Source organism: Bacillus rossius, chromosome 11 (genome assembly GCF_032445375.1).
Source record: "Bacillus rossius redtenbacheri isolate Brsri chromosome 11, Brsri_v3, whole genome shotgun sequence".
Classification (NCBI taxonomy): domain Eukaryota; kingdom Metazoa; phylum Arthropoda; class Insecta; order Phasmatodea; family Bacillidae; genus Bacillus; species Bacillus rossius.
In genome coordinates, this window is record NC_086338.1 from 14,732,024 (window position 1) to 14,747,732 (window position 15,709).

Below are 15,709 nucleotides of genomic sequence, written 5' to 3' on the forward strand. Positions count from 1 at the left end.
GCTCCTGCCAATCATTTCTATAACACGTGTCTGCATGTATATTAGAAACCAACAAAAACAAAACATTATCGAATGGTTTCTGCAGTTGTAAAATTATGCAGGAATGTTTTTAATGGATTCTGTTTATTTTGGGTTGAGACTGGGGCAATTTGTTGACGAATATAATATTTCCATTGCTAACATCAGGGCTGTATTTACGTGCAGGCTATCTAGGCTGTAACCTATGGGCCCGCACCACACGACACAAAAAAAAAATTATGCTGCGATTTGGATCTTCTTATATTCTTAAAATATGTGTTGACATAGTGTCCAGTTGTTTTGTGTGGATGGTAAATCTGTATTGTACGGATTAGCGCCAAAAAAAATCGTACAAATATGAAATAACTTTTATTATATGCTATCTTACGTCCTCTTTTCAGAACCGCCTGCGGAGATAAAAAATTCAAATTACTTTTGGAGATATCGAATTTTTTAATATTCATTTTTTGGCGATTTTTTAAAAAAAAATTTTAAAAATCCGAAAATACCTTTATTCTGTGCTCTTTAACTTCCTCTTTTCATTAAACCCGGCGGAGATAAGAAATTCCAAATACTTTAGGAGATATTGAATTTTTTAATTTTAATCACTATATCTGTACATTCACACGGCGTCGACCATTGCTTTTTGTTTACGAGTGTCAATTGTGTTTTATTGGATAAGGTTGTCACGTGATAGGTCGTGATAGGCCAATATTCAAATGAACCAATAGGTGATGATTAATTTATTATTGTTTAAAACGATGTTTAATTACAACAGTAGGAACGAACGTAATTTTTTTTTTACGCGCAACAATATAATAAAAAATAACACAACAAAATTTGAAACGTTAAAAACTCACCTAAGTTGGAGGCGGGTACATTTCCTGGTAAATCTGTATTGTACGGATTAGCGCCAAAAGAAATCGTACAAATATGAAATAACTTTTATTATATGCTATCTTACGTCCTCTTTTCTGAACCGCCTGCGGAGATAAAAAATTCAAATTACTTTTGGAGATATCGAATTTTTTAATATTCAAAAATTTTTGAATGTCGCAGCATACTAGAACTAAGTGGGATTAATAAATGAGATTTTTTTTTGTATTCAGGCGTTTTTTTTTTTTTTTTTTTGCTGATGGGACATTGTAATATTGCAGAAATTCTGAAGGAAAACCACTTGTTTGAAAAGAAGAAAAAATTCCAAATTGCTATAAAATAATGACTTATCGTCTCCTGATTGGCAATAGGACGAATGTTACAAAATCATTATTTTACAGGAGGAACAAAAAACTGTTAAGATATTAACAAATACGATATAGGCAATTAAAGGGACATCGGAATAAAAACACCAGTTTAATTTTTAATGTATGTCTGCCATCTTTGGTTGTAACATAAGTCCTTTTGTCAGTCAATAGAAAATGCATTCGCTTCTTTGCCAGGCATTAAAATACATTTGCCTAACTATTTTGTCTGCTACCTTATTATCTTTTAATTTGCAAAGTTTGTTCTAATGTAATGGAATATCATTTATAGATTTGGAATATAACATTGAATATTCACTAAAAATTAAGTTAAGTCATTTCAAAATTTTAATTAAATTTTTACACTTGGAAGCTCTGCAGTATTAATGTTAAATGTGGCAACATAATGAGCTAAGAAATCAAGAAGACTAATAACTTTCAATGAAGTATTTACATTAAAAAAATGTCATTTTTAACCATTTAAAATACAGTACAGCAACATTTCAAGCAACAAAACTATACTAAGAAGTTTAAGTAAGATATTACATCACAAATTAGATTTTGGCCAATTACATTTTAAAAACGGTATATTTTTGGTAATTTTTTTTTTAAATTTTTAATGAATTCTATTTATTAAAAAAAATGACATTACAGAAAAAATAGGTATTATACTTGAATGTTCCATGATACTAATTTCTCCAAAACAGTGTCTTTTTGACTGATACCATGAATCACGGTCCATGATGCACTTTTTCAATATAATGACTTATAATAAGTATTTCTTTTTGGGACAAATTCAGTAAATCTGTTAAGTATTTCTGTGTTTGAAAAGTTTATGGTTGTAACGTAAAAATGAGTAAATAGTAGGGAACAGTTGCAAGATAAAAAAAAAGTATTTTTTTTCCTAAACCTTTTGTAATAATTGTTGTACCTACAAACATAATTAATCGTTGAATGTCTGATGATGAGATTGTTTTAGAGAATTGTGAGGCGTTGGAATAAAACATGTGATTATCCTTCAGTGCAAGTTCTAGTTGCCCTAGTAACGTTACTGTTATCTTGATAAAACATATTTATTTGTTTACAGTAGGCTATAAATTAGTTTTGTTGAATTTAATATTTAATAGATTAGGTATTTGTGATTAGAGTCAAGTTTGGATTGAAAATGCTAATTCGTTTCATGATTCTAATTGCATCTTGGTGCTTTGTGGGGTTTTTACTAGAATTTTGCTTTTCAGTGTTGTTTGGGTTTGATCGCAATTCCCTGGTGACGGAGGCAGTGGTGGTGTTGCAGGCTACGTGGCCGGCCTCTACTGTGCTGGGGAGGCAGGGGGCTGGTCGTTCCTGCTGCTGGGGTCGCTGCTGTGGAGGTTGTTCGTGCTGGCGTCAGTTGCCGTGCCGCTGGCAGCCCTGGCGCTGGTGGGCGCCTGGAGGCACGGCCGCTGGAAGCCGCACCCCATCGCGCAGGCGCTGGCCGCCTTCTCCAACCAGAGTCCCCCCGACTGGGCGGCCGTCGCTTCCGACATCAACGCAGAGTACAGGAGGTGACCACGCTGCCTACTTAATAACTTGCCTTTGTGAGATTACCATTGCTTAACCTGTCAAAACAGTTTATGAACCTTTTTTACTCGTTCTAACTATTATTATTTGTTAAATATAAATACGTTCAATAAGATTCTCAACATATTATAAGTACACATTATTTTGTGTTAAATTTTTACTGTAGTGCCATTTTTTTTTTGCCCTTAGCAGGTATTACATAGCTAAAATTTCAGAGAGTACATTCCTAAGCATAAGCAAAAATATCCCCCAATTTTTGTTGACAAGTGCTCCCATCTTTCATGTTGAGGTTGGAAACTTTTCAGACAACCCTTGTAGGTATAATTTTGATGCCTATTGATATAAAAAAGTATCATGTGTATGTAGGCTCTGTAAAGGTTGGCCACAAAATTTCGCTGCTTCACAACTCTCTGTCGGTCTGAGCTCTTTTTGTGTAATTACTCGACGATATTTTGTTCTTGTTTATAAAACTTCTGGTGGACAAGGCCGCAGCAGGCAAAATACACTTTGCCCCTTCTGTCTTCCCTCCCACTCATTATGGTTGCCAAGATTCGAATATTTGTCTGAGATTGTGCGAAACGAAAGCATTCTTTTTTAGATATTTTCTTTACAATTACTTCATAAAATTCCTGAAAGTAGGCGCACAGCGGTAATCACATGGTAAGTAACTATAATTTCGCTGACCATGCCTGACAGCCTTACCACCTTAACTTGACTATATTATACTTTTAAGTTCATGCAACTGTCAAAGGCATGTGATAGGCAATGCGGTTCTGTCAGAGAGCAGGTCTTAAAAGTTAAAAAAAATGATTATGAACTTGCCAAAGTATAACATGCAATAACTTTCAAACATTAGATCTACAGGAAGCAATAGAGAATTGTGATTACTCTGATGTGGATGGAACCATTCTTCGTCTGCTTATTCTCTCCCCCTCACTTAGTCTCTTTGATTTTGGCAAAAGCTCCAATTTAGAGGGACAATCTCCTAATGAAATGGGTGAATATCATGATTTAGGATGTAGATTTGACACAATCTAGTTGCTCGCACCATTTCAATGAAACCTAGCACAAAGAAACATTACCAGAGGAATGTAAAATAGAACATGGCAAGTGCTCATTCTCATGGTTGGTGTGGAAAGCAACATGTGTCAACAACTCATTTGATCTCTTGTAGTATAGAACTAACTCGCATCACCTTGATGGGAAGCAAATGAGTTGAATAAAATTTGCGTGTGTGCAGGCACGTCTTCTGTCATAGTCTGATGTGTGATGGTCAGAGTGGACGTAAGCCAGTGAGCTCCAAAAATAAAATAATTAGGTTTTTCTTTGTGCATCTTCCTTACCTCCTTTGGCTGGTTCAGAAGAACTGACTAGTGATTCTGTTCTTTCGCACGAGCCAGATGCGAGCGACAGAGAGCAGTTGCCACGGCCAGATAGCAGTGGGCTATAAGTGCAGGAAAACTGGGAAAGTCAGGGACAAGGCAATTGAAAACAGAGCGGTCAGACAATTTAAAAAAAAAATACAATAAAAATTATGGCATTTCATGATGTGAATAAAGATGTGAAACAGTATGTACCATGTGTGCACTGATATATGACATTGTATTTATTGAATACTAATTTATTTCACTAAATTTAATATTTTTGAATAAAATGATATGCATATTTGAAGGGCATATAGTTCTCCTGTGGTCACTAAAGAGAGCTTAAATCACAAAATTAGCCCTGAGAAACCTATTACAGATTGTCAGGGAATTTCAGAATATCAACTTTGTTGCGACCATGAGCTTAGAATGTAGGGCTAAGGTTTTTTTTTGCCCCATTCTGTAGTTACTTCACCCAATCTCTACACCATCTTTACCCCATCTCTGGGCAGTATGTCGCTCTAGGGGATAAGAACCAGACCAACATTCTACGCGGTATTTGAACTGTGTGAAACCGCATCAGGACCCTTTGTGTGATGCGAAGAGTATCTTTAAGCTCTTCACACTCGTCATGAGCGCCAGTGTTGCGCAGCAGAGCATGAGAGAGGCGTGCGTCATCTCCCCAGCGTGGACAAGTTCTGCGTGGCGACGAGCAGCGTGGTGCGGGTGGTCGCCACCGCCAACTGGCTGGTGAAGGTGACGCCCTACGCCCTGGCCGTGGCGCACCAGGGGGACTGCGCGCTGGTGCTGTCGAGCAGCGACACCCACGAGGTGTCCCTGGGCGGCCCGGGGCCCGCCCAGTTCCTCAACATCGAGGTGAAGGCCACCTCCGCACGCAGCCGCTCCTTCACCATACGGTGAGTACCAGCTCTGCATCCATCCTCCAGTCGCGAGGTCTGGATGTTCGGTCCCATCACCTCTCCGTCGATACGTGAAACCAAATAAGTTCAAATGAATTCTTCTTTAATTAAAATGGTGTTTTAGTCTTTGCATAGCTCTGGTTTGATCTATTTATTTACTTATTTATACATTTGTTACATGCCTGCCAACAGTATAGATACTTTTGGGGCAGGCACAAACACAAAATGGCTGTACAGGATAGACAGGGCAACAAACAAGAAGTAGGCACGGCAGCCAGGTGGGACACTGCATGTAGCCGCTACACACAATGTGGGCACCACCAGCGTGCAGGCACCACCTGCTGTGACAACGCAACACTACAACAAAAGGTGACAACGTTAATACAGAAAAAAAAACAACACATAGACACATCATAATAATAATAAATAAAGTTATGAACAGATTAAATTACATGATAAAAAAATAAATAAAAATACAGATAAATTTAGCACTATGGATTGGCAGAGGATAGAACTTTTTAATGTGTTTCTTATCACTAGTTGATTGTAAGAAGTTTTTATATTGATTGAAATGTGTAATAAGTATGTACGTATATAATGTCGTTAGTATTTTTTAAGGTACACAACTGGCATATGACTATATTATTGGAACCACATTAATAATTCGTAAATGGACAAACTTAATTAAGTGTAAAATAAATTAAAAATATAAACCATACATAAAAGTTAAATGAAACTAAAGTAGAATTAAACTATTTTCTTGGTTCTCTGTCAAAATAACGAGAGGAGAAAAATACTAGATGCAATATTTGTTTGCAACCGCTATATATGTATAGAGATAACTTTTTCTGTCTCTTATTTAATTTAAATATCACATGATCTTGTAAATATGTTAACTGTTGAGTTATCTAGTGTTATCTATTATTGTCTAGTGGTCATGTCCTTGTCTGTTTTTGTGTTTACGTTAATGTAATGTCTATGTTTGAGTGTGTTTGTGTTCTGCCTACCATTAAAGGCTTCTCAGCAGTTGGTAGGCGTCACAAATTCAAATCAATTAGCTCTTTAATATGGAATTTTCTGTATTTCGGCCATGCCAGATTAGTGATTTTGCCGGATATTAAACGTCACTATAATTCTAACAGGAATACCAAATGTAGACACGTGAAAACCAGCTAGTACATATCACTATACTAAAATGAAAACATGTTGTAACAATAAATTCTGAGCGAACTTTAAATGCCAGCAGTGCGTTACAGACTGCATAACTGTAGAATGCTGGATCGAAGACCTTTTGCTGTACTTGTGATTGTGTGTTTTACTTATGTCATGTGACATTTGAGAAAGAATCCTGACCCCAAAATTGAAACATTTTGTGTGTTTTTTTCTGTCTCTTACATTTTTCATTGTTTACTTCCAATGTGTCTGTTTGGATTTGATTTTAACTTAAAAACAATTAAGTACCAAAAAAAAAAGCAAAAACTTGGCTAGAATTAAGAGTCAGAACCATTCGACTTTATACGCACTATATACTATTTGTTTCGAACAAGAATCAATTTTCTCTAATGTCAGCTTGTTGTTGCATACGAAAATGGCCTGACGACACTGTGATTTTTTATTACTTCAGTTTCTTTTTATAACAGGAGATATAGGCCTAGGTGTTATTGGTTTTTAAATTTTTTCATAAATTGAGTCTCTTAATAAATATTCTTTTAAAGTAGTGTAATGTTAACATGCTAAAATATTTGTAGTAGAGTAAAATGTAGCAAATTTGCTTATAACAGATATGTTCAAAACAAAAAAAAAATAATTCAACTCATTAGTAGTTTCTCCCATACAATTTGGTTCAATCTTGTAATAACAATGACATTCATTAAATTTAAAACAATAAAGGTTTGAAGTTTTTTTATTTGCATCAAGTGTTTCAGTTAAATGATTTCAATTGCACATTGCTTTTCAGAGCTACTTGGGTTTTATCGCAATTCGCCATGTCATTTAGACTTTGCTCACAAGACCATCTAACCGACTGCCACACAGTCGCAGGCAGTTGTCGCGGAGCGCTGCGAGTGTCGTGCTTGTGGCAGGCTGAACGCGGCGGACTTCAGGGACCTGCAGGACCGTGTGAGCCGGCCGATAGCCGTGCTCAGGGACGTGGTGTTCCACCCCACGCTCATGGACCGCTTCCTGGCCACCTTCAGGGACGTGGTGCAGCAGAACCCTGTGTTCCCCGCTGCCGAGGTGCGTCTCTCAGCTCCCGCCCCGCGCACTCTGGTCCGAGAACAAGGTGCTGGAGGTCGCAAACCTTTAAACCCCAACATTTTGTTTGTTGATGCCTCACTCAGTTTGTAGTCGAAAATTTAATATAAATAGTTGTACTGTCCACTGAAAATCAAATCGAGTTTATCTCAAAAGATTTTGGCTTCATAACATAAGATCAAAATTTTCTTGGAAATAGTAGATTTATGTCCTACTAAACGAATACTGTAAACTCTAATGACACAAATTGTACAATACTTCTCGTTTGTTTCTAGATTAGTTTTATTTTTTATGTGTAAACATCTTAGCTCTCAGCATACTGCATTTGGAAGGAGTAATGTCGTGATTGGAACGGAAATCCTTAACAACGGTGTGTCTGCGCACGTGTCTCAGTAACCTCGACAACATGGCAGACCCGTGTAATTCATTAGTATATGTAGAGGTGGATGGGATCCCGAAACTCGGGATAAGAGTTGGGAAAGAGACCATTCCCAAACATCAAGGAAATAATTTTTTTCCTCTGGATTAATACCTCGGGGAAATAGTAAAAACCTTTGGCGTTAAAAATAGTATTCAATGTGATATGTTAAATTAAATTATTTTTAGTTTTGACTAGGGATGTGCGAGTACCCGAAATTTTGGGTACGGTTCGAATCCACAATTACCCGAACCCGGAATCGTTGTACGTACATGGATTCGAACAGTATTACGAATATTCACAAAAGTTATAAATTATTTTAATACGGCTCAAAAATACTAGCAGTGAAAAATAAAATTAGGCTACTATTACGTAAGTATTTATAATATGATGTATCAAAGAAAGATATGTAAATTAAATAATTAACCCAGTGAGATTAAAAGAATTTCGAGATTTCGAGAGCTTAAACTATAATTACGAATTTCGTCGTACAGCAACTATAAACTAAAAACAATTACGTACATACCTACAAGAAAAAAAACGTCTTGGCTATTTATTGGAGAAAAAATGGTTTCGTTTGCTGAAACGTTTATAAAACTGAGATTTCCCTGTGGCCTGCAGTTTATTACTATTGAGTAGTGATGGGTCGAATCCCTTTTTTCCCGAATCCGAATCTCGAATTCGAATCCCAAACAGTACCTCGAATCCACCCCTCGAATCCGAATCCAGATCTCAAGGGTTAATTATAAAATAATTTATAAGTTAAGAGAAAAAATTAAACATTATGCAGAATTATTTAACCCTTTAAATTTTTATTAAAAAAAAAACAAGGATTTTGACACGGTCTGGATCAAGATGATTCCGTTTTTGGTCACATATGTTTCCTGCAGTGCTGAACAAACGTTCAGAGAACACTGTCGCAGGTGGTGAACACAAATATTTTTTGGACAGTTTATGTAGCCTGGGTGAACATGCAGACTGAGTTTTCCAGTATTTGAGGATGTTTATTTCTGGGTTAATTGTAGGATCACGTAAGAATCTGGTCACTTCATCAATTGCTGTAGATTCCGACTTGGTGGATTTAAGGCATTCAGGCATTATCTGTGAGTACAGTAATTCATGTATCCACGGAAATCGGAAAACGAAATTCAACATCCGACGGAACAATATTTTGTAGTTACCAACTTGACATTTGTTTAAAGTCCCAAATGAAGATAAACACTTTCCTGAAATATTTAATGGAAACTGAAAGGTGCCATCTTGGCTTCAATGGTTTTAGGCCATAAGAAATATTGTTTTGCGTCTTTTAAAATTAAGCCTCACTAAAGCATAGTGATTAATATGCCCAAAGTTAAAAGTGACGGGGTGTTTTCTCTAGTTTACCCATTAAAATTTTTTATATTAATATTAGTTATTTTTTGTGTTGCTCAAAATGATTGGCTAACAAATTCATTGGTTGGCCATTGTGGAAATCTCAATTAATACATATTTTATCGTTGGTAGTCTACACAAACCAAATTTGGTCCTAAAAAAATTCATAAATAGAACGTGTATCAGAATATTAAAAATTGAAATGCGATTAAAATAATTATTGTTGAATGTATTAATTTTTGTCATTCATTATTTCATTGTTATTACTACATGTGTGACCGTAACTTGTGATGAAAGTCGGCATTATTGTTGTATTACTAAGTAACAGATTTCTCATTAAAGTTATTAAAAAAAACAAGATTCATGTTACTAGTCTAGATCCTAAATGTGCTTAATTTTATTTTTTAGCATATTCTGAGAATACATCTGTGATTTATGCCTTATTTAATGCCAATGTAGCGACAATGCATTCATGTTCATGAATATAAAGTAAGATTCCCAATCAGTACATGCTTCATAATTTTTTTATATAATAACAAATTAAAAGTACAATACAGTAGAACCTCGTTAATCCGTGACGTGCTAATTCGGGAATCGGATAATCCGGGACGATTAAAAAGAGCAGAAAAAAAAAGAGAAGTAAAAATTGTCAGCCCTTAAAATTAACAACACGCGGGCCGGCGGCCGGCAAACACTGCAAACCATCGCGTGGGCTGCCAAACTCTGCCACGCTGTTTGTACCGACCCTTTGTGTCGCCCCCCTTTCAGCTGTCACATTTGTCACTCTTTAAACTTGAGGAGGATGTCCTGACGTCTGCTTCCCGTCTCCCTTTGTTTGATTCCATCCGCCAACGCACGGCAGGCGCCTGGGCCCTGATGCTCGAAATCGTTCGACTTCATAGACCATTCGAGTCGAGTAGAGTGATGAACTCGCATACGACTTGGTGTGTTCGACATTTGCTATGCTCGAGGTGCTACTTGTCGCATGCGACTTACACAAAAGTCTTCGAGACGGAGAAGTCGAGTGGATTGTGGGAATTCGGAGAGAACTGTGAATTTGTCAGGATGGCTACTCTGCTCGTGTTCCAACTGGCCAATCAACGATCGCCGTTTCGTTTGTTGTCGTGTTTGGTAGGAAGAAGACAAACTCTTTATCAAAACATTTTTTTTATTTTGCCGTGTGTTCGTCAGTTACATTATAAATACTTTCAAACTAAACTGACATTAAAAATAATATGAATTAATTTTAATGGTTGTTCAGTTTTAAAGTATTTATAATGTAGCTGACCTGACCTAACAAACCAGGACAAAGGCTGAACAGTAGGAACTCACGTAATTTTTTTTTTTACTTATTACTTGCGCAACAATATCAAAATAACAAATAAAACATTAAAATTTGAAACGTTAAAAACTCGCCTAAGTTAGAGGCGGGTACAATTCCTTTGCCATTAGTAGAAAATGATGTAGTCGTTCACGTACGTCGCGAAAAAAAAAGAATTCATACTCGTAAACAAGCAACAAATATGAACGCCCCATGAAAGCACAGGTATTGTGATGAAAATTAAAAATTCGATATCTCCTAAAGTATTTGGAATTTCTTATCTCCGCCGTGTTTAATGAAAAGAGGAAGTTAAAGAGCACAGAATAAAAGTATTTTCGGAATTTAATTTTTTTTAAACAAATATCGCCCAAATATGAATATTAAAAAATTCGATATCTCCTAAAGTATTTGGAATTTCTTATCTCCGCCGGGTTTATTGAAAAGAAGAAGTTAAAGAGCATATAATAAAAGTATTTTCGGATTTTTAGCATTTTGTTTTTCGCAAATACCGCTACTCTACATATTTACCAAAATTAAGACTAAGTAGCCTTAACTAGTGTTGTGTTTACAGTATTGTAATGAACATGTAGGCCTAACCATTAATGTTCAGTTTGGCGTTAGGGAGCAGGCTACATATGCTAATTTTAATGTGGATACACACAAGACATAGACGTTCACTTGGAACTAAATATGCCAGGCTATTACCACTGTCACAGGAACAAACCAAGCATTTTAACATAACTGAAATAGGCGTACCTATTTAAACCTGTATAATGCTTAAACAAGGGGTTTACTATGTTTATCTTTGATTAGCTATTTATTGTAACTGGTAACTTAATTCAGGTATGCTCCAAGGAGGGATAAACTGCCATTCTGTGTTAATGGTGCTTTAGTGTTTGACTTCAGTCAATAATTATATTAAAAATGTACTACAGGCCTAACTGCCTTCTGCATAACATTGCACTCTGACAGCTAACGAACCATTTGTTTTGTCACCGAAACTACACGTAAGCAAGCACATAAAGATAACAATAGGGCTTCTTTGGTTTTTATAAGGTGCTAACAATTACTTTAGTTTCAACAGAAAGTGCAGTTGTACGAGAAGGTGCCGGCATAACCTCTTCCAGACTGCTAATCAGGTCTCCGGCACACCGCTTGTTAAGACGAAACAACTTAACAAATTTGTTGTCGTCCAGTTCAAACGCATCCTTCCGTTCTAGGAATCGACGAGGGTTTCTAGCTGCTTCTATTTCAGCTAATTCAAGCTCTTCAATGTCCAAAACATCCAACCACTCCGCCATTTTCACTGTTTTCGTGACTTTTCGCATTCGTAATGGTTATCTCATTCGAGTTGGACCCCTCGGTTTCCATTCCGAACACTCGAGTCGCACACGAGTAAACTGGAACAGTTCGTGCATACCAAAGCATCAAACCGATCGGAAAAGACCATTCGGCTGGCAACTCGCATACGACTTAAAACTCCAGCATAGGGCCCCTGGGCCCTAATGCTCGAAATCGTTCGACTTCATAGACCATTCGAGTCGAGTAGAGTGATGAACTCGCATACGACTTGGTGTGTTCGACATTTGCTATGCTCGAGGTGCTACTTGTCGCATGCGACTTACACAAAAGTCTTCGAGACGGAGAAGTCGAGTGGATTGTGGGAATTCGGAGAGAACTGTGAATTTGTCAGGATGGCTACTCTGCTCGTGTTCCAACTGGCCAATCAACGATCGCCGTTTCGTTTGTTGTCGTGTTTGGTAGGAAGAAGACAAACTCTTTATCAAAACATTTTTTTTATTTTGCTGTGTGTTCGTCAGTTACATTATAAATACTTTCAAACTAAACTGACATTAAAAATAATATGAATTAATTTTAATGGTTGTTCAGTTTTAAAGTATTTATAATGTAGCTGACCTGACCTAACAAACCAGGACAAAGGCTGAACAGTAGGAACTCACGTAATTTTTTTTTTTACTTATTACTTGCGCAACAATATCAAAATAACAAATAAAACATTAAAATTTGAAACGTTAAAAACTCGCCTAAGTTAGAGGCGGGTACAATTCCTTTGCCATTAGTAGAAAATGATGTAGTCGTTCACGTACGTCGCGAAAAAAAAGAATTCATACTCGTAAACAAGCAACAAATATGAACGCCCCATGAAAGCACAGGTATTGTGATGAAAATTAAAAATTCGATATCTCCTAAAGTATTTGGAATTTCTTATCTCCGCCGTGTTTAATGAAAAGAGGAAGTTAAAGAGCACAGAATAAAAGTATTTTCGGAATTTAATTTTTTTTAAACAAATATCGCCCAAATATGAATATTAAAAAATTCGATATCTCCTAAAGTATTTGGAATTTCTTATCTCCGCCGGGTTTATTGAAAAGAAGAAGTTAAAGAGCATATAATAAAAGTATTTTCGGATTTTTAGCATTTTGTTTTTCGCAAATACCGCTACTCTACATATTTACCAAAATTAAGACTAAGTAGCCTTAACTAGTGTTGTGTTTACAGTATTGTAATGAACATGTAGGCCTAACCATTAATGTTCAGTTTGGCGTTAGGGAGCAGGCTACATATGCTAATTTTAATGTGGATACACACAAGACATAGACGTTCACTTGGAACTAAATATGCCAGGCTATTACCACTGTCACAGGAACAAACCAAGCATGTTAACATAACTGAAATAGGCGTACCTATTTAAACCTGTATAATGCTTAAACAGGGGGTTTACTATGTTTATCTTTGATTAGCTATTTATTGTAACTGGTAACTTAATTCAGGTATGCTCCAAGGAGGGATAAACTGCCATTCTGTGTTAATGGTGCTTTAGTGTTTGACTTCAGTCAATAATTATATTAAAAATGTACTACAGGCCTAACTGCCTTCTGCATAACATTGCACTCTGACAGCTAACGAACCATTTGTTTTGTCACCGAAACTACACGTAAGCAAGCACATAAAGATAACAATAGGGCTTCTTTGTTTTTTATAAGGTGCTAACAATTACTTTAGTTTCAACAGAAAGTGCAGTTGTACGAGAAGGTGCCGGCATAACCTCTTCCAGACTGCTAATCAGGTCTCCGGCACACCGCTTGTTAAGACGAAACAACTTAACAAATTTGTTGTCGTCCAGTTCAAACGCATCCTTCCGTTCTAGGAATCGACGAGGGTTTCTAGCTGCTTCTATTTCAGCTAATTCAAGCTCTTCAATGTCCAAAACATCCAACCACTCCGCCATTTTCACTGTTTTCGTGACTTTTCGCATTCCTAATGGTTATCTCATTCGAGTTGGACCCCTCGGTTTCCATTCCGAACACTCGAGTCGCACACGAGTAAACTGGAACAGTTCGTGCATACCAAAGCATCAAACCGATCGGAAAAGACCATTCGTCTGGCAACTCGCATACGACTTAAAACTCCAGCATAGGGCCCCTGGCGAGTGACGTGTCTGGCTGGCATTCGGCTGTACGAAGAGAAGGGGGGGGGGGGGGGGGGGGGGGGGGGGGGGGGAGAGAGAGAGAGAGATGTGCAAGGTCAGCACAATCTTATCTTTCTCTCTTCCGCTGTTGTAAATGACCCTGAACTAATGGCTAGGCAGTGCTGTATTTTTTTAAGCCGAGACACTAATTTGAAGACGGCCGGCCTGAAACAACAATCTTGCTACTACAGGCTCCTAGTTGTGGCGCCACTGAAAGTAAACTGTTGGCCCCTAGTTGTGGCGACACTGTAATAAACCTCCTTGCTATTGTATTGATGTGTTCTCATGGGGTTCTTGGCGCCTACCCTCGTTGCAGTAAATACCAGGACCGCTACTGCTGGATGGTCTGCCCAGACTGATAGTCCAGCTAGCACGTCACTGCCCTGGGTTACTGTATGGATAGTAATTATAAAAAGTAAATTGAGTGGTGTTACGTGAATAGTGGAAATTTGCATATAAATGAAATAATAATAATTGAAAAACATATGATTTTAATGGTTCTTAAATATTGGTGTGAAGTTACGTTTAAAAGAGATTAATTGAGAAACAACCAAGGTGTCAAATCTAGGTGTCGGAAATTAGATGCAAATGACGTCACTAGAACACGTTGAATATCCTGCCGGGTCTAGCTATCCGTAGTCGGAGGCTTGAGGCTCTCTTCACAGGACCTCCAGGTGGTCTGCTGCTACACTGGAACTCTGGATGCTGTAATGCTGTAATTAGCGAACTACAGAGGTGCTGAGGTCGCCGGGTATCAGCTGAAGACTCGACATCCCTCTCGTCCTGGAAAGTCTGGTTGAATTCTGGATTGGTCTCACCAATCTTCGTGGTCGAATCTCAGCTGGCGCTGCCCTCAGATGTCTGGAACCACTACGAGACGAAAACGGGACCGACGCGGAAGTTGGCACTCGAAGTCGCCGATACTCCCTATCTAGGATTTATTTAATCCAGATACAATTTTCTCAACTCGTAGAGAGGAGAATGCTAAGCAGGACACGATCGCGGATGACGCGAAATCTTCTATTTCTCGGGCGGCAACCAAGGCTTTGGTTCGCCCCAGCCCGAGAAACGTCTTCTTTCCGCAAGATGGCGATGGCGTCTCCCTTCTTCTTCCTAATATCTATTTACTCGACGTCCCTAGCAACCAAGGAGCTATCGATATCAGCAAACAGAATAAGCTGCATAGTGAAATAAAAACGTGGATGTTGGAGTGTAAAAGAATCGAACTAAGACCAAATGAATAAAGTTTACAAGGAATAATTCTTAGAAGACCCTGAAGTTGAAAGTGTGTCGTCTATGGTAATAAGATGTGTCATATTTGTTATGCCTTGGTTGTCCTCTTTACAATCAAAACAATTAAATACATAATATTCCCTCATGGAATATACAATTAATATTACAATCATAATAAAAATAATAATATATCACTGTAAACAGTTGTACTGGTTACAGAGCCGCTTCAATGTTTGTTGTGATCTTTTCTTCCAGAAAAATCAAAATAAACTTTCTAAATATACATTGAGTTAACATGACTATGTTTTTCTTGAATAACAATTCATAAATTTCTCACTTCTGTTCGTTGAAAGTCTATCAGAGTCTGTGTGAGATAAGTTTCATGACGTTACATTCAGCATATCATAAAAGTAATAATTATTAACATAATATTCAAGATAATAAAATTAAACATATCCCTTGTTTTAGACTAATAGGTAACATGTTGTTATCTTTTCAATCAACATCAATTAATTATTTA

General features: G+C 37.2%; 1 protein-coding gene across 1 annotated transcript in view; it reads left to right on the top strand.

The window, feature by feature from the left end:
* The window catches only part of LOC134536667 (E3 ubiquitin-protein ligase TM129), a 34,184-nt gene that overhangs the window by 218 nt on the left and 18,257 nt on the right, over nucleotides 1-15,709 (top strand). The window contains exons 2-4 of the mRNA XM_063376497.1: nucleotides 2,554-2,803; nucleotides 4,870-5,100; nucleotides 7,185-7,338. Coding sequence (XP_063232567.1) covers nucleotides 2,554-2,803; nucleotides 4,870-5,100; nucleotides 7,185-7,338 — 635 coding nt within the window. The remainder of the gene's footprint in view (nucleotides 1-2,553; nucleotides 2,804-4,869; nucleotides 5,101-7,184; nucleotides 7,339-15,709) is intronic.